This window comes from Martes martes, assembly GCF_963455335.1.
Source record: "Martes martes genome assembly, chromosome: 7".
In the NCBI taxonomy this organism is placed as follows: domain Eukaryota; kingdom Metazoa; phylum Chordata; class Mammalia; order Carnivora; family Mustelidae; genus Martes; species Martes martes.
Window position 1 is genome coordinate 113,599,665 of NC_137894.1, and position 19,638 is coordinate 113,619,302.

The 19,638-nt window shown below is 39.1% G+C and overlaps 1 protein-coding gene across 3 annotated transcripts in view; it reads left to right on the forward strand.

The window, feature by feature from the left end:
- Positions 1-19,638, forward strand: part of SLC39A9 (solute carrier family 39 member 9) — a 53,446-nt gene that overhangs the window by 18,643 nt on the left and 15,165 nt on the right. The window contains exons 3-4 of one of the 3 annotated variants that reach the window (XM_080807914.1): positions 7,270-7,317; positions 17,230-17,427. In XM_080807914.1, coding sequence (XP_080664040.1) covers positions 7,270-7,317; positions 17,230-17,427 — 246 coding nt within the window. The remainder of the gene's footprint in view (positions 1-7,269; positions 7,318-17,229; positions 17,428-19,638) is intronic. The other 2 variants (XM_080807915.1, XM_080807916.1) reach the window with 2 other exon arrangements.

A 19,638-nucleotide genomic window follows, 5' to 3' on the forward strand; every position in this document is an offset into this window, starting at 1 on the left:
GGCAGAGAGGCAGGCAGAGGGAGAGGGGGAAGCAGGCTCCCCGCCAAGCAGAGAGCCCGATGCAGGGCTCGATGCAGGGCTCGATCCTAGGACCCTGAGATCACGACCTGAGCCGAAGGGAGAGGCTTAACCCACTGAGCCACCCAAGTTCCCCTTGTTTCGGTTTTTTATTTTAACCGTTCTAATAGGTAGGTAATGCTATCCCTATGTGGTTTTAATTTGCAATTCCCTCATGGCTAATGATGTTAAACATCTTTTCATATGCTTGTTTGCCATTATTATGTGTTCTTTGATGATTCAAATTTTTGCCTATTTTTTAAGTTGAGTTTTCTTATTATTGAGTTTTGAGGGTTCTTTACCTGTTCTGGATACAAGTTATTTTTTTATTTTTTGTTTTTAAGTAAGCTCTAGGCCCAACTAGAGATTGGGGCTCAAACTCATGACCCCAACATCAAGAGTGAGTTACTCTACCAACCCAGCCAGATAGGGGCCCCCGAATACAAGTCTTTTTTTTTTTTTTTAATAGAATAGAAGGGAATTCCTTTTTTTTTTTTTTTTAAGATTGTATTTATCTATTTGATAGGCAGAGATCACAAGTAGGCAGAGAGGCAGGCAGAGGGGATGGAGGGGGAAGCAGGCTCCCTGCTGAGCAGGGAGCCCAATGCGGGGCTTGATCCCAGGACCCTGGGATCATGACCTGAGCCAAAGGCAGAGGCTTAACCCATTGAGCCATCCAGACGCCCCTGGATACAAGTCTTTTATCAGATAGATGATCTGCGAATATTTTCTCCTAGTCTTTGGCTTATCTTTTCAGTCTCTTAACATTATCATTACAGAGTAGTTTTTAATTTTAATGAAGTCCAGTTTGTCAATTCTTTCATGAATTTCTGAAATCCCTTTGCTGAACCCAAGTTCACAAGTGTTTTCTCTTTTGTCCTCTTCTACAAGTTTTATAATTTTCAGTTTTACAGTTAGGCCTGTGATCCATTTTGAGTTAATTTTATATCTAATGTAAAGGTTCAGTTTTGGGGGGGATATGGATGGATGTCCAGTAGTTCCAATACCATTTGTTGAAGATAATAATTACCTTTGCACCTTTGTAAAAAATGAATTGACCACATTTGTGTTGGTCTATTTCTAGACTATCCTGTCTAGTTGATCTACAATACCATGTCTGTCCTTTGCTAATATAACCTCTTTTTTTTCCCCTAAGATTTTATTTATTTGAGAGAGTGAGCGAGCAAGAGCATGAGCAGGAACAAAGGGAGAAGGAGAAGCAGACTCCCCACTGAGCAGAGAGCCTGACAAAGGGCTCAATTCCGGGACCCTGGGATCATGACCTAAGCTGAAAGCAGATGCTTAACCGACTGAGCCACCCAGGTGCCCCCAATACAACCTTGTCTTGATGACTATATCTTTACAGCAAATCTTGACATCAGATGAAGTCCTTCTAAGTTTGTTCTAATTTTTCAAAAGTGTCTTGGTTAAACTAGTTCCTTTGCTTTTCTATAAAAACTTTAGAATCAGATTGTCAATGTCTGCACAAAAAATCATGCTGAAACTCTGATTGAGTTGAATCTATAGATTAATTTGGGGAGAATTGACATCTTGAAAACATTCTATTTTCCAATCCATGAATATAACATATCTCCATTTTTTCCGGTCTTTGATTTCTTTTATCAGTGTGGTAGTTTTTTAATTTTTTAATTTAATTTAATTTTTTTATTTTTATTTTTATTTTTTTTTAAGATTTTGTTTATTTGACAGAGAGAGAGGGAGCAAGTGAAGGGGAGTGGCAGAGGGAGAGAGAGAAGCAGGCTCCCCACTGAGCAGGGATGTGGGGCTCGATCCCAGGACCCTGAGATCATGACCTGAGCCGAAGGCAGAGGCTTAACCCACTGAGCCACCCAGGTGCCCCTAATTTTTTAATGTAATTAAATTTAATTAATTACTTTTTTTCTTTTAGTAACCTCCATGCCCATCATGGGGCTCGAACTCAGGTCCAAGAGCAAGACTCATATGTTCCACTGACTGAGCCAGCTAGGTGCCCCCAGTGTTGTAGTTTTTAGTATACAGATCTGCAGGTATTCTGTCAGATTTATACCTAAATATTTTCCTGTTTATAGTGTGATTGTAAGTGAAACTTAAAAAATATTTCAATTTCCAGTGTTCTAGGATATAGAAATTTGCTAAACTCACTTGTTACAGGAGCTTTTCTGTGGATTCCTTGTGAATTGGTGCACAATCATATCATCTGTGAATATAGACAGTTTAATGCTTTCCTTTCCAGAGACACTTAAATGATTTTTTTCCAATATGCTTAAAATTTTTTTTTTCTTTTCCGTATTGCTCTGGGTAGACCATTTAGTATGAGGTTGATTAGGAGTGAAAGTAGTCAGCTCGGCCTTATTCTCACTCAGTCTTTCACCATTAAGTATAATGATAGCTGTAGATTTTTCAAAGATTCCCTCTTCAGGTTAAGGAAGTTTCCTTTTATTATTCCTAGTTTGCTGAGAGTTTTTATCGAGTTTGTTAATATGGTGAAGTACGGTGATATTCAAATATGCATATGCCACCCCTCTTATTGGCAGGGGCTATCATGACTGGATTCCATGTGCTAAGATCCTGTTGAGTAGGGGCGCCTGGGTGGCTCAGTGGGTTAGAGCCTCTGCCTTCGGCTTGGGTCATGATCCTGGGATGGAGCCCCCCGCGGCTGGCTCTGCTCAGCGGGGAGCCTGCTCCTCCCTCTCTCTCTGCCTGCTGCTCTACTTGTGATCTCCGTCTGTCAAAAAAAAAAAAAAGATCCTGTTGAGGATATTTGTATCTCTGTTCGTCAGGAGTATTGGTCTGTGATTTTCTTTTCTTACAATGTCTCTATGGTTTTGCTGTCAGAGTGCTGGCTTCTTAGGGATGGATGTTTCCTACATTCTGGAAGAGACTGTATAGAATCAAAAATATTTCTTCCTTAAATATTTGTCAGAATTTACCAGTGAAACCATCTGCACCTGGAGTTTCCTATGTTGGAAGGTTTTTAGCTATGAATTCAATTTCCTTAATAGATATAAAATTATTCAAGTTACCTGTTTCTTCTAAGTTGAAGAATTATTCATAGTAAGAGTTGTTCATGCTAATCTTTTATTATCCTTTTAATGTCTGCAGTAATATCTTCTTCTAAATTTTTTTCCCAAAGAACCATGTTTGATTTAATTTTTTTTTCTGCTTTGTATTTTATTGATTTCTACTTTGCTTTATCTACATTAAAGCTTTTTGGTCAGGTGCTTACACATTTAGGGTTGCTATGTCTTGTTGGTGAATTGACCTTTTTCATTATTATGTAATGTCCCTATTTATTCCTGGTAATATTTCTTATTCTCAAGTCTGCTTTATTTGATATTAACATAGCCACTCCAGTTTCCTTTTGATCAGTGTTTACATGATATATCTTTTTTTCATCCTTTTACTTTTATTTATTTTCATTTTTTATTTTTAAAGATTTTATTTATTTACTTGACCGAGAGAGACAGCAAGAGAGGGAATACAAGGAGGGGGAGTGGGTAAGGGAGAAGCAGGCCTCCCATTGAGCAGGGAGCCCCATGTGGGGCTTGATCCCAGGACCCTGGAATCATGACCTGAGCCGAAGGCAGACACTTAATGACTGAGCCACCCAGACGACCCTCATCCTTTTACTTTTGACCTATATGTCATTCACTATATTTAAATTGGATTTCTTTTTTTTTTAAATATTTTATTTGTTCATCTGACAGAGAGAGAGAGAGATCACAAGTAGGCAGAGCAGCAGGCAGAGAGAGAGGGGGAAGCAGGCTCCCCACAGAGCAGCAAGCCTCATGCAGGGCTTGATCCCAGGACCCTGAGATCATGACCCAAGCCGAAGGCATATGCTTAAATGACTGAGCCACCCAGGCGCCCCGATTTTTCTGTTTCTTTGTATGTCAAGCAAGTTTTGGTTGTATTCTGTACATCTTTAATAATGTATTTTGGAACTTTGGGTCCTTTCAAAATCCTCTAGAGAATATTTATTTCTTTTGTTTAGCAGTCCTTTAGCCTGGTGGGTTTCAGGCTGCCAGTTCTGTGGTGCCTTTTTGCGTGGTTTTAATTTTAGTTCAGTTTTCAAAGCCTTTGTAATGCTGCTTTGGGTTTGTCCTATCCCTGCAGAGTTCAGGGGTAAGTCTGGGACTTGTGCCATTTGTATGAACTGTTAGGGGAGCCCTCCTTAGCTGTTTCCTCTCCAGTATTCGTCTCACACTCCCTGGCTCCCAGGGGACCCTTTACCTAGTCCTCTGGCCAGAAAGATGGTTTTTTCCTAGGAGTTGTAGCTGCCTGTGCTGTCACTGCACAGTTCTGTGTAACTTTGGGTGCCCTCAGGCCAAAGTGGCAGGAGAAAAGAGAGAACAGAATAACTAGATCCCCCTCCAACCCCATCCCGGCCCCTGTGCTTTTCCGACCGCTCTGGCCAAAAGTATGGTGTTTTTCTGGAGGTTTTCACTGCCTTTGTTGCTGCCCTGCTGTTCTCCAACTGGGACTGTCTTCAAGGCTGGGCTGAGAAAGAAAAAAGGGGTGGTTTCCCTCCATAGAGACATCCTCCAGCAGCCCCTTTCCCTGGTCTTCTGGCCAGAAGGACAAGGTTTGTTTTGCAGTTTTTGCTGCCCTTTCTTCTCTTCTCTTATTTACATGTGTAGTCCTTAGGTAGTTTTGTAGTAATCATTGTGTGATTGAGGCGACACTAGGTTTACTCCCTCTGAGCCAGCTCCAGAAGTCCCCATTATTTTTTTTTTTAAGATTTTATTTATTTGAGAGAGAGAGAGAATGGGGGGGAGAGAGAGAGAGAGAGAGAGAGCATGAGAAGGGGGAGGGTCAGAGGGAGAAGCAGACTCCCTGCCTAGCAGGGAGCCCGATGCGGGACTCTATCCTGGGACTGCAGGATCCTGACCCAAGCCGAAGGCAGTTGCTTAGCCAACCAAGCCAACCAGGTGCCCCCCCCCATCATTCTTTTTAAAAAGTAAAATATTAATACCCCACTCTGTGAAAAGTTCTTTAAGGTAGCTTAACCATCATAGTAACTGTAAGCTGTCGCCACATTTTCCACATCTGTCTGCGCACTGGTGAGATTAGTCACATCGCTTTTGTTTCTGCTGCTTTTTTTCTCCCCCCACCCTTTCCCTCTTTTTCTTTATTATACATCCAACCAGCTTTTCTCCCAGCTTCAAGAAAGGAGTTTGTGTACATGTTTACTACAACCTATAGTTTAGTTCTTCTGCAGACCTTATAATTATGATAATTAACATATTTTTTCAGAGCTCAATAGATCATGTTAACTGAGTGCTCTGGCACTTTAATAAGCATTAGTAAATACCAATTAATGTAAAAAGGAACCTCTCACATATTTTTCTATAATTATAGCTCTAAAATCACTGGAATTAGACCAGCATTCCTGTGAGAAGACTGTCTTTCTACAGAAACAAGTTTTTATAAAAATATAATCTATTAAGGACTCTGGTGCTTATTTACCATGGGGCTACATTTGAAACCACCATAATTCTTTGGAACATGAGAATTGGTATATTGAGAAAGGCCAGGTTATGGGGTCAAAGACCTAAATAGAAACCTGAAACCTGTATTATTCATAATTGTTAGGATAGTCACTGGAACTGTTATCTGGAATGGTTCAATATAGATTATTTCACTAAATTTGTCCACGAATGCCACATATCATATTTTGTAGAGAAGTACAGTTATCTTATGGTTTTGTCATTTTGCTCTACATTTAAATAAAGGGAGAGGGTTAAATCTGTTATATTTAACTAACTCTTGGCCTGTCATTCATTAATAAAAATGGAGCTCTTTAAAACTCTTACACTTAAAAAAAGTAATAATAAATAAACAAAGAAAGACTCTTACACTTTATCCTCAGGATTCTGAAACATGGATGATGGGGGACTGATCTCTATCTCTTCTACTTCTTACTTTGTCTGTTAAAATGTCTGATCTCTGCTTTTCCCTCTAATCCCTCCTCTCCCTTCCCCCAACATTGTTTTATTACTCACTGTTGTTTCTGACTGATACTCAGATAAATTGTATGACGTAAGTTGTTTAAAAATGAATCTCCCAAATTCCATTTATTATATAACCATGTTCCTGAACATTTAGCGAGCCCTTAGCCTATACCAGGTATCGTGTGGAGCCCTTCACATTAACTGTCTCATCATCACAACAGCCATCTGAGGTGGGTGCTATTTTACAGATGAGGACATGAAGCCACAAAGAGATTGAATGACATGTCCAGGGTCAGCTAGTAAGTGTCACCATCAGGATTTGAACACAGGCAGTCTTACTCTAAAGCCTACACTTTTTTTTTTTTTAACCTTAAATTTCACCACAAGGAAAATTTTATTGATGGTGCTAGTTTATTTTCCTCTTAAAAGGCCAATTGATGAAGTGAACCAGATGAAGTGAACATACTTCAGGATTTTACTGTCTTCATACTATAATAAAATAGGAAGCTCAGAACTGGATCGTTTGGCCTTTTCTCTTCGTATCTCCTCCCAGTTCATATTGCTTGCATCTCTTAATGGCCAGCATTCTCTCAGATCTGCAGTTGGGCTCAACACATTCAACCCTCAGCACGGTCTTCTTTAGAGTTTTAGCTTTTTTCCAGAAAATCCACTTAGTCTGCCCACCAGCCACTCTTCCACCACTCTTCCTGTCATGACGTTGCTTTCCCTGGATGTAAAGAGAATCTTTGGCTTTCTTGTACTATGTCACTTTGTGGGGTTGGTACTTACAGAAACTTTCTTGTAGAAAGTCTGGTAGGTTTTGGGAACATTCACCATGTTTGTGAGAGTGCTGTCAGCATGGAAAAAAAAATGAAGCCTACATTCTTAATGATAGTCTGCTACATGGTGTGCTTCATAAGGAATTTAAAATCACCATTGTAGTGTCTATCTGCTGAAGAATTTTTTTTTTTTTTTTTTTTTTGAGTCCTGGAGCCCAATACAAGGCCCAACTCAGGACCCTGAGAGCAAGACCTGAGCTGAGATCAAGAGTTAGGCACTTGGGGCACCTGGGTGGCTCAGTGGGTTAAACCTCTGCCTTCGGCTCAGGTCATGATCCCAGTGTCCTAGGATCGAGCCCCATATCAGGCTTCCTCCTTGGTGGGAAGCCTTTAAAAAAAAAAAAAGAGTTAGGCACTTAACTGAATGAGCCACTCAAGTGTCCCTGAAAAAATCTTACAATAGATTTTTTTCTTTTTAGGGGTGCCTACGTGTATCTGTCAGTTAAGGGTTGGACTCTTGATTTTGGGTAAGGTCATGATCTCAGGGTTGTGGGATCGAGCCTGCATCAGACTCTGCATCCAGTGGGGGATCTGCTTGAGACTCTCTCTCCCTCTCTCTGCCCCTTCTCCCCTGGCCCCATGCATATGCCCACGTGCGCGTTCTCTCTCTCTCTCTCAAATAAATAAGTCTTAAAAAATTAAAAATGAGGCATCTGGGTGCTCAGTCAGTTAATGTCTGATGTCTGACTCTTGGTTTCGGCTCAGGTCATCATCTTATGGGTTGGGGCATCAAGCCCAGAGTTGAGCTGGAGTATGCCTTCACTGGGCTCAGGGGGAGTCTGCTTGAAGATTCTCTCCCTCTGTCCCTCCCCCTGCTCACATGCATGTGCACATTCTTTCTCTCTGTCTCAAGTAAATGAATCTTTAAAAAATAAATTTAAAAAAATTAAAACAGTAATATTTTGATCAAAGATTCATTAATTAGCATCCCTTTAAAATGTCAGCTTTAGGGGCCCCTGGGTGGCCCAGTCAGTTAAGCATCTGCCTTCAGCTCAGGTTATGATCACAGGGTCCTGGGATAGAGCTCCACGTTGGGCTTCTGCTCAGTGGGGAGTCTGTTTGTCCCTCTGCCCCTCTACCTGCTTGTGATCCTCCCCTCCGAAATAAATAAATAAAAGCTTAAAAAAAATAAAATGTCAGCTTTATACATCTGACTGTGATCAGGTTTTCTCTTTTACATGAGAAATAATACATCATCATTAAGCAGAAGCTATTCTGCCCTTATTACTAAAAATCTGTGTCATGTGTAATGAACTATTTGTCTTTATTAGAAAAAAATACGTAATAGAGAATTGTAACAAGTTTTAAGGTATGAGTAGAAGTTAAGAAATTGAAAAACAATCAACAAAGGCCAAAAATGTAAAAACAAAACTGGAGATCACTTTTTTAAAAAGCCAGACTACCTGAAAATTTGTTTCTTTTATAGAAGCACATGTTAATCTGAAGGAGAAGCTTCAACAAATGTATTCAGAGGGTAAATTGATTCTGTTACCTTGATGTTAATGTATGTCTGTGACAAAGGACAGGTACATACCATACTAATGAAACTTACTGGAAAGATATCTATATAAACATCTAGGCAAAGAAGCAAGCCCATAATGATTTGCTGAATACTCTCTTAGTGGCAGGAAAAAGATATGTCTGATGTACAGTGTCCAGTGATATCACCATTGGTTTGTGTACTTTGCAGCAGGGAGTATGACGTGGAATATGTCTTGGCTAATGAATTACCAACCAATGTCCTGAGTAATCAGACATAATAACCTGAAAGCTTATTCATGAATGAGTAACGTATGTATACAACTTAATATATTTTAAATTTATAACTGGTTTTTCAGATCCCAGTTTTTGCTAGTTTCAGTTTCATGTCCAGAATAGAAGGAAGAATGGTTATATTAATATTCAATATCCACATTCCATTACTGATTTGCGTATGTACCATTAAGGTGATTATCACTCACTTTAACCCACTGAGCCACCCAGGCGCCCCGGTTATCACTCACTTTAAAAAGGGTTTATGGGGATGCCTGGGTGGCTCAGTTGGTTAAGCGGCTGCCTTCGGCTCAGGTCATGATCCCAGCATCCTGGGATTGAGTCCCACATCGGGCTCCTTGCTCAGCAGGGAGCCTGCTTCTCCCTCTGCCTCTGCCTGCCACTCTTGTCTGCCTGTGCTTGCTCACTCTCTCTCCCTCTCTCTCTGACAAATAAATAAATAATAAAAATCTTAAAAAGTAAAAAGGATTTATGTTTGTTTTTTTGGTTAATGTTTGCAAATAAAACAAAGGCTTACCATTGTATATATTCCAGTCAGTATTTCATGTTTTTATATAAAGTTAAATTCCACTTAATGATAAGCATTCAGATCTTTTATGAGAAACCTCAATCAACAGCACACTTATTTCAAGCAATATTTATTATATGTTGCTGACATATTACTTCTTTGCCAAAATGTTACATCAAAATAAGTACTAACCCCCTCCAAAAAGTACTAACCCCCTCCAAAAAGTACTAACCCCTTCAGAATTATAATTCATGAAATTAAGTACTTATAGAAGTGATTGCTCAAAAAATGTTGGAAATCATTCTTTGATTTACCTCCAGAATGTGCAGCACATTTAGATAAATATCATCAGTAGCAGCAGCATTTTCCTCGAAAGTAGTTTTGGTTTTGGGGAATACAAAATTTGTTCGATGTCAGTCTGCATAATGAGATAGCTGATCAGTTTATTCAGTACTATTTTATATCAAAAGCAGGTATGACTATAAAGTAATGACAATTTTATTATGATTCATAAACTTGACCCTTAAGCAGTAAAAAGAAAAGTTCCAAAATTATTTAAAGAAAACATTGCTTGCACCTTACTCCTGTCAGAATGCCCAGAAGCAAAAAGACAATCAGAAGACAGTGTTGGCAAGGTTGCAGAGGAAGGGGAGCCCTTGTGCACTGTTGGTGGGAATGTGAATTGGTACAGCCACTGGAAAACAGTATAGAGGTTCCTCGAAAAATTAAAAATAGAAATACTGTATAAACTCATAATTCCACTATTGAGTATTGACCTAAAGAAAACAAAACACTAATTCAAAAAGATATATGCACCCCTGTGTTTATTGCAGCATTATTTACAATAGCCAAGATACGGAAGCAACCCAGGTGTCTATCAATAGATGAATAGATAAAAAATATGTGATATATATATATTATAGATATATATGTTATATACATATAACATATATGTGTATTTTCTTTTTTTCTATATTTACTCAGCTATAGAAAAGAACGAGATCTTACCATCTGCAACAACATGGATGGATCTGGATGGAGGGTATTATACTAAGTGAAATACATCAGACAGAGAAAGACACACAATGTGATTTCACTTATATGTAGAATCTAAAAAACAAACAAAAACCCCAGACTCTTGGGGCACCTGGGTGGCTCAGTCAGTTAAGCATTAGACTCTTGGTTTTGGCTCAGGTCGTGATCTCAGGGTCATGAGATGGAGCCCCGCGTTGGCTCCGTGCTCAGTGCAGAGTCTGCTTGAGATTCTTTCCTTCCCTCTGCCCCTCCCCCTGCTCGTGTGTGCTCTCACTCTCTCTCTCTCTAAAATAAATAAATCTTAAGGGGGAAAAAATAAAAAAACAAAAAAACAGACTTTTAAATGCAGAGAACAAACTGATGTTTACCAGAGGGAAGATGCCTGGGATGATGAGAGAAACAGGTGAAGGGGATTTAGAGGTACAAGCTTCCAGTTATAAAATAAGTCACTGAGATGGGAAGTGTGGCATAGGGAGTTTAGTCAATAATATTATAACAACGTTGTATGATGGCAGATAGTAACTATACTTACTGCGGTCAACACTAAGTAATATAAAAAATTGTTGGATCAATATGTTATGCATCTGAAACTAATACAACATTGTATGTTAATTATATTCAGTCTTTTTAAAAAAGCATTGTTGGGATAAGATATGGAAGGATCTTATACTCATGTACATTTTAAAATTCTGATATAGGAGCACCTGGATGGCTCAGGATCCCAGGGTCCTGCATTAAGCCCCACGTTAGTCTCCCTGCAGAAGCAGGCAGAGAGCCTGCTTCTCCCACTCCTTCTGCCACTCCCTCTGAGCTCTTTCTGTCTCGTCTCTGTCTCTGTCAAATAAATAAATAAAATCTTTTAAAAAAATAAAATTCTGATACAGTTATACCTCATAAAGTAAAACGATGTTGACCATCCTTTGAAAGTTGTAATTAGGCTTACTGTTTAGTTTCAGTGCTATAGACATCCAAAAAGTAATTGCCTTTAAAAATCATGTGAACAATGCCATTGTTCACAAATAATAGCATGACTAACACCCTTTAATAACATGTTAACCCATGCTTTTACCTAAACTCTTAGCATAACCTGTCACCTGATTTAGTATAAATATCTGTTACCTATTGAATTTATAAAAAAGGATTATCTTAAAAGAAGACTAAAGGATTATAATTTATTTCCATTTAAAAAAGTCTTTTTCTTAGGGTGCCTGGGTAGCTCAGTTGGTAAGGTGTCTGACTCTTGATTTTGGCTCAGGGCATGGTCTCAGGGTCCTGAGATTGAGCCCTACGTTGGGCTCTGCACTGGATGTGAAACCTGCTTGAGATTCTCTCTCCCTCTCTCTCCGCCCCTCCCCCCCACTCACATGCACTCTCAAAAAAGAAAAAAAACACTTTTTGTCTAGAAAATAATTAATTGCCATAACTTTTGAAATGAAATGCCGCATTAAAAAATTATAGAAGTAAAGGCCATTTTTTGCCTTCAGCATTTATTTGTTGAGTATTTGCTAGATTTCTGGCCTTCTATTGATTTGATTTTTAGCAGTTCAGAGATATAAGATATAGCCCCAGCCTTCAAGAATTCACAGCCAGTGGAAAGTGAATAAGCATCAATAACAGCAGGGATTGGCTTATATTTTCTGTGAAGGGCCAGATAGCAAATATTTTAGGCTTTGTGGGCCATATGGTTTCTGTTGCAGTTATTCAACCCTGGTGTCATAGTGTGAAAGCAGCCATAGATAATCTGTGAACAAATGAGCGTGGCTGTGTTCCAATGCAATTTCTATTTACAAAAATAGGCACCAGAACTGTACTATAATTTGCTGATGTCTGAATTAGGGTATAGTGAGGTATAAGACCTATGGTAGAAAGATGCCTAGTGTGCTGTGTATGATGAGGAAAAGAGGACACGGAAATCTCAAGGAAGAGGGGACTTCTAAGCTGAGTCTCGAGAGACAAGATGTGCAGGAGAAGCAGCATGGAGGGCCTATGGATTCATTAACTCATGCAAAGTATAGGCAGAGGGAGAGGTGGGAACCCAGGTTAGGTGTTAAGTGAGTACCTTATGAAAATGTAATCATTCAGAGCGCCTGAGTGGCTCAGTGGATTAAAGCCTCTGCCTTCGGCTCATGTCATGATCCCAGGGTCCTGGGATCGAGTCCCGTATCGGGCTCTCTGCTCAGCGGGAGCCTGCTTCCCTTCCTCTTTCTCTGCCTGCCTCTGCTTACTTGTGATCTCTGTCTGTCAAATAAATAAAAATCTTTAAAGCCCAGTAATACCTCATTTAAAAAAAATGTAATCATTCAGATCCCCTCCAATAGCATCTTTCTAAATAGTATCAGCAATTGTAGCTACCAAAATTCTATGATTTACTTCTGATGGGTAGCTTCTTTTGTTTTGTTTTGTTTTTTAAAGATTTTATTTTTTTAATGTTTTTAAAAAGATTTTATTTATTTATTTGACAGAGAGATCACAAGTAGGCAGAGAGGCAGGCGGGGGCGGGGAGCAGGCTCCCTGCTGAGCAGAGAGCCCAATGCGGGGCTCGATTCCAGGACCCCAAGATCATGACCTGAGCTGAAGGCAGAGGCTCAACCCACTGAGCCACCCAGGTGCCCCTAAAGGTTTTATTTTTAAGTAGATTTTATTTTAAAGTAATCTCCACACGCAGTGTGGGGTTCGAACCTATAGCCCTGAGATCAAGAGTCGCATGCTCCACTGACTGAGCCAGCCAGATGCCCCACATGGCAGTTTCTTAACATCTATAAATATGAAGAATTAAATCATGGTTATCTATATTAAAATGGAAGTATAACCAAAATTGCCTTGTCTTTAGCGAAAACAAGATGTTTTAGTTTATTTATTTCACATTTTTGAGACCATGCTAAACTAGTCCCCCAACTAACAAAGAAGACCTAGTTGAAAAATGATGGGTGCAGCCATCTCAGTATTGGGCACCAGAGTACTACATTTTGAATTTATTAATTTTTATCAAAATAGTACATACAAAAATATACAAATAGGAAAATGTGCATATTATTTTCACAAACTAAATACAGCCATGTTACATGCTACATTTTAATTATCCAGCATTACTAATTCAAGATTCTTGGCCTCCTTTTCAAACTTAATTATTTTTTATCTCTGAGCTTTCAGTCAGTTCTTTGGCTTAACTTCCTTACTGCTAACAATTTATTTTGTGTAAGGAACGGAGTGGGCACCTACAACCTGCTCACCTTTTTCTCTTAGGCTTGTTTAACGTTCAGCTCTCTTTAGTTGACCACTGCAGCCCAGGCTTCTAATTTCCAGAAAATGCCCTTCATTCCAAAATCATCCATTTCTCCTCTGAGTCCAATAATGCTTCCAAACTGAAGGTAGCAACTCAGTGGGTCTTCAGATAAATTTAGTGAGTTGGACTTGTGACCAGCATTTTAAAAGAGCCTGGTAGAGGGACCGGGAAAGAGAAAGAAATGGAAGACTGAGTTGTAACCATTATAAGCTTCACTGTTTGGTGAAACTTTGTTTTTAGTTTTTCATATATATAAAATTTATTTTTTACTATATAGGTCATGGTCTTAAAAGTTTAAAAAACATCATAAATCTCATTTCAGTAATTTAAAAATACTACTTAACATCAGAATATCTGTTGATAGTCATAGACCTTTTTAAAATCAATAAAATGGAAATGTATTGACTGAAGGAAGTCTTTTCTGTCTGTGTCTTGGAGGAACACCCCAACTCATTTTAAGATACCAGTGTGATTCAGAGATGTTACTGAAAAAGAGTTACAGGCAGATACCTCTCATGAATGTACAAACAGCAGTCCTTTACCAAATGTAGCAAACTGAATCCAGCAGTATAGGAAAAGGATAACACGTCTTGATCAGTAGGAGTTTATGCCAGGAATACAAAGTAGGGGTTGGAATAATATTCAAAAACCAGTTTAATTCATTATGTTAATCGAATAATGTAGAAATACTATTTGATCATCCTTTTTTTTTTTTAAAGATTTTATTTATTTATTTGACAGAGAGAGATCATAAGTAGGCAGAGAGGCAGGCAGAGAGGGGGAAGCAAGGCTCCCTGCTGAGCAGAGAGCCTGATGCGGGACTCGATCCCAGGACCCTGAGATCATGAACTGAGCCGAAGGCAGCGGCTCAACCCACTGAGCCACCCAGGCACCCTGTTTGATCATCCTTAACAAGTACAGAAAAGAGTTTGACAAAATTAAACTCTCCTTCATTAAAATAAAGTATAGGAAAGAACTTCCTTACTGAGAAAGAGTGTATTCAGAAACCCTATGGTTAAGACACCTGTAACATTCAAAACAAAGCTAGGCCATCTCCTCTCAGCCACTGGTATTTAACATTGTATTTGGGGTCCTGGCCAGAAAAAGAAAGAAAAGGCATAAAGATTGGAAAGAAGTAAAACTGTTTGCAGATAATGTGATTGATGTTAAGTGGTTAAAATTTTAAAGCCTCGTATTTTCAAATGTTGACAGTGATATAGAGCAACTAGTACTGTCATACACTGCTGTTAGGTGTGTAAGATTGTACAATCACTGTGGAAGACAGTTTTTTATAGCTAACCCTTCCGCAGAAAGACTTGTACCTGAATGCTCATAGAAGCTTTATTTATAATAGACCGTAACTGGAAATAACCCCAGTGTCCATCAGTAAGTGAATGGGTAAACAAATTGTGGTATGTCCATGCAGTGGAACATTATTCAGCAAAAAAAGAGGAAAAAACAAACTGATATATGCAAAGCATAGATAAATCTCAAAACATTGCTATAAGCAAAAGAATCCTCACACAAAAGTTTAAGCATTAGATGATTCCAATTATATAAGATCCTAGAACAGGAAAAAAAAAGTGTTTCTGGGGACAAGAAGCACATCAATCCTTGCTTGGGACCAGGAGCAATATATTGACTTCAGAGGAGCATAAGAGAAATTTTCTGGGATTTTAAAATGTTTGGTATCTTGGTGGTAGTTACTAGAATTTTTTCATTGTGAAAGCTCATTGTGTCTTATTGTATGTAAATTATACCTTAATAAAGTTGATTTCTTACAAAAATAATAGATGTAGGGGTGTCTGGATGGCTCAGTCAGTTAAGTGTCTGCCTTCGGTTCAGGTCATGATCCCGGGGTCCTGGGGTTGAGCCCTGTATCTGGCTCCCTGCTCAGTGGAGAGCCTGCTTCTCCCTCTCCCCACTCTTCCTGCTCGTACGCTCTTTCTCTCTCTGTCAAATAAATAAAATCTTTAAAAATAAATAAATAAATTTTTAAAATTTTAAAAAATAAAAAGGAGATTTGGACATTCAATTTAAAAACAAGTAGACAAAATCACTGTTAGGAAAAACAAACAAACAAACAAAACTGACTAGATTAAAAAATTCCATTGGGCTGATGAAGAAGTTCTAGAGCTAGGTAATGGTGATGGTTGCACAACAGCATGAATGTACTTAGTGCTATAGAACTCTACATTTAAAAATGGTAAAATGGTAAGTAAATTTTATGTATATTTTATCACTTTTTTTTTAAGATTTTTTTTTTTTAATTTATTTGACAGATGGAAATCACAAGTAGGCAGAGAAGCAGGCAGAGAGAGAGGAGGAAGCAGGCTCCCCGCTGAGCAGAGAGCCCTATGCGGGGCCCTATCCCAGGACCCTGGGATCATGACCCGAGCAGAAGGCAGAGGCTTAACCCACTGAGCCACCCAGGCGCCCCATATATTTTATCACATTTTTAAAAAGGTTAAAAAATGGCTATGAAAACAAAATCAGGAATTAGGAGAATATATAGTTGTTGTTTTTTTTTTTAAATTTTCACATGACATGTGCTTTGTGCCCCTCAAAAATATCTTTTGAAGGATTAAAGGAGGGTCTAAAATATTACAAGCTTGTGTAATTTCTTTGATCAAAGGTAAAAATGCTTAATTTGATTGTAAATGAGAAATACCTAATATGTTAGCCTCTCTTCATTAAATACAGCGAAGATCAGGATTCTGGCGTTGAGGTATTTATGCTTTGAGTGTCATATGTGAATGTAAACCAGAAGGGTCAGTTGGCCAGGTGTCACTTCCTATAATTCAGAGTATCCCAGCAATTATATTTCTAGAACTGGATTTAGATGGAAAGCTGTGTCTCTTAAACTGCTCTGCCCTTTTGGTTTCTAGTTAGTGATTGCCTACTGGTATATGTTTTTAAGATTTTATTTATTCATTTGAGCGAGAGAGCACGAGCAGAGGAGAGACACAGAGGGAGAGGGAGAAGCAGGATTCCCCGCTGAGCTGGGAGCCAGACTCAGGTTTGATCCCAGGACCTGGAGATCATGACCAAAGCCGAAGGCAGACGCTTAACTGTCTGAGCCACCCAGACGGCCCCTCTCCTGATATTTTTTAAAGCTAGAAGTTTTATACTCAGTTTGCTCTTTATTTGCAATTTCTAAATCAACTGAAGTCTAAAACTAGATGAATTTGGTTGAAATTATTTTCATTACTACTGCTCTTCATTTGCCTGTCTTCATCGGAACAAAACTTACTGTAGTTTCTTGATGATACTGGCACAAATTTCTTAGCCAAAAAGGAGGATCTGAGGATGATATCACTTGGGAATATGACTGCTTTCTTGCTCGGTGATTTGCTTCCATTTCCAGGTTTTGAGAGTAATAGGCAGTTGAAACATCTACATGCCAGATACCTGGGTGGCCCAGTTGAAGCATCTGCCTTCAGCTCAGGTCATGATCCCAGGGTCCTGGGATTGAGCCCCACATCAGGCTCCCTGCCCAGTGGGAGCCTGCTTCCCATCCCCCCTCCTTCTCCCTCTGCCTTTTGCTTCCCCTGCATGTGCTGTCTCTCTTTCTGTGTCAAATAAATAAGTAAAATCTTGAAAAGAAAAAAAAAAAAGATCTGCATGTCAAAAAGAGTTTATGATTGGCTGGATTCTAATATAGGAAGTAGATGTCTTTGCAGTAAAGTAAGTAGAGCTTGAAATACAGAAGAATGGAAGCATCTATAAAAATGTTCCAAAGAGGAAAACATTTTCTCTTCATGGTTCATTCTGTTCTAGGTAAAGACCACCAAGTGAGTGAAACACAGAATGTGATTGCATCAGACAAAGCAGCAGAAATACCAGTTGCCCATGAACATGAGCACAACCATGACCATACACAGCTGCATGCCTACATTGGCGTTTCCCTTGTGCTGGGCTTCGTTTTCATGTTGCTGGTAGACCAGATTGGCAGCTCCCATGTGCATTCTACTGACGGTAAGTGGCCCTAAGGCTTTCGGGGCAGTACAATAAATTTACAGTTTAGAAAGTCACAGATGATTGAATAATTCAATATGTATCAGTGGCCTTCTTTAGTGCCAAAAACTCTTGTCTTTCTTGGGTACTAGTGAACATTTTATTCAGTTGGGGGAACTGGTGAGTTCTGACATGTGGCACAAGAGAGTGCTCATTGGGTTATTACCATGCTTATCTCAAAGCTGTCTCATTTCGTTGAGTCTGGGGCAGAAATTCTTAACCTTTTTTGTGCCGTGGAGCCCTTAGGCATTCTGAAGCCTGTGGACCTTTTATTGGAATCATGTTTTTAAATATGTAAACCATAATGTGTAGGATTACAGAGAAAACCCGATTATGTTGAAATATAGTTCCAAAACATTAAAAACAAATTTATGATACAGTAATGTATGTCTTCTTTATTGATGCATTAATTAGTCAAGTAATATATTTAAATCATATGCAAGGTGGAGTTAAATTTTATTTTTTTAGGACAGCAGCATGACAGCTTTTATTGCTTAGCTTGGCTAAAAACAAAATTGTGAGAGGGGATTCAACAAGGCAACAGAGTGTCAAGATGAACATCCAGTTGATCTGGTTTTTTGTTTTGATGGTTACTAGTATAGAAATTCCTGCTTCAGGAAGATATATTCTTACAAATACACTTAAACACATTCATAGCTTGCTTTCCAAGGAAAGATACACTTCCTCAACTACAACTACCATTCTCCAAGACTTAAAATTTAACTCCAGGCATAGTAACTTTAGAAAAAAATTTTTTTAAATTAATTACTTGTTTATTTATTTTTAAAGTAAACTCTAGGAGCACCTGAGTGGCTCAGTCTGTTAAGCGTCTGCCTTCGGCTCAGGTCATGATCCCAAGGTCCTGGGATCGAGCCCTTCATCGGGTTCCCGGTTGGCGGGAAGCCTGCTTCTCCCTCTCCCACTCCCCCCTGCTTGTGTTCCCTCTCTTGCTGTGTCTCTTTCTGTCATAAATAAATAAAAATCTTTAATAAATAAATAAATAAACTCTACACCCATCATGGGGCTCGAACCCATGACCCCAAGATCAGAAATCACATGTTCCACCAACTGAGCCAGCCAGGCACCCCCAGATATAGTAACTTTTTTGTATTAAGATCAATGAATTCATTATGAAACAAGACAGGTGAACATAGGGGAAGGGAAGGAAAAATAAGAAAAACAGAGAGGGAGGCAAACCATAAAAAACTCTTTATGGGAAACAAAGTGAGGTTTGCTAGAGGGGCAGTGGGTGGGGGCATGGGATAATTGGTGGTGGGCATTAAGGAAGGCACGTGATGTAATGAGCACTGGGTGTTTTATACAACTGATGAATCACTAAGGTCTACCCCTGCAACTAATAATAAACTGTATGTTAACTAAATTGAATTTAAATAAAAAATTTTTTTAAAAAGATCGATGAATCCATCTTTGGCTGGGTCAGCATCTTTAATGTGGCTTATATTATTAAAAAAAAAAGATTCTAATCCTTGATACAACGTTAATGCCACCATGATAGAATAAATTTGGAAGAGTTGCATCAAACTCCCCTAGAGTTTGGTGATAGAGGGGTTTATAGATAATCTCTTTTCAAATACACTGACAGAACTTTGCAGACTGGAGCTGCTGGAGAGCAGCATAGAGGTGTCGGTGCCCAGTGAAAGATCCCCTGACTCCTGCTGTTTAGTAGCTGAATGACTGTGGGTGCAGAGTTGCCTGATAGGTGCCCAGCTTCGTCACGTGAGCATCTGCAAACACGAAGACTGTCATCGTGCGGTGTGGTGGCACTTTATATGCCCTTAAAGTAGTGATGAGTGGAAGCAATGATAGGAAGATATCCACGGCTATAAAATAACATGAAGTTATCGGAGTACTCCTGGCAGTGAAGTATAGGTGGTGCCAGTATTTGCAGTTTATGGTCTGTACCCATAATCCAAGGAAGTGGTGGGTTTCACTTAGAGGTTAGTTAAAATTAAAATGCGCTTTTTTTCCGAGTCAGGGTCTCAGGCACCCCCTGCATTGCACCTGTGTTCTTCTACGTGGACCCTAGGTTAAGAATGCATGGCCTACAAAAAAAAAATCTGTGAAAAAGCAGGCAAAAGACTTGAACAGATAGTTCATAAAAAGGTAATTAAAGTGGCCCTTAAACATATGAAAAGATGTGCAATTTCACTT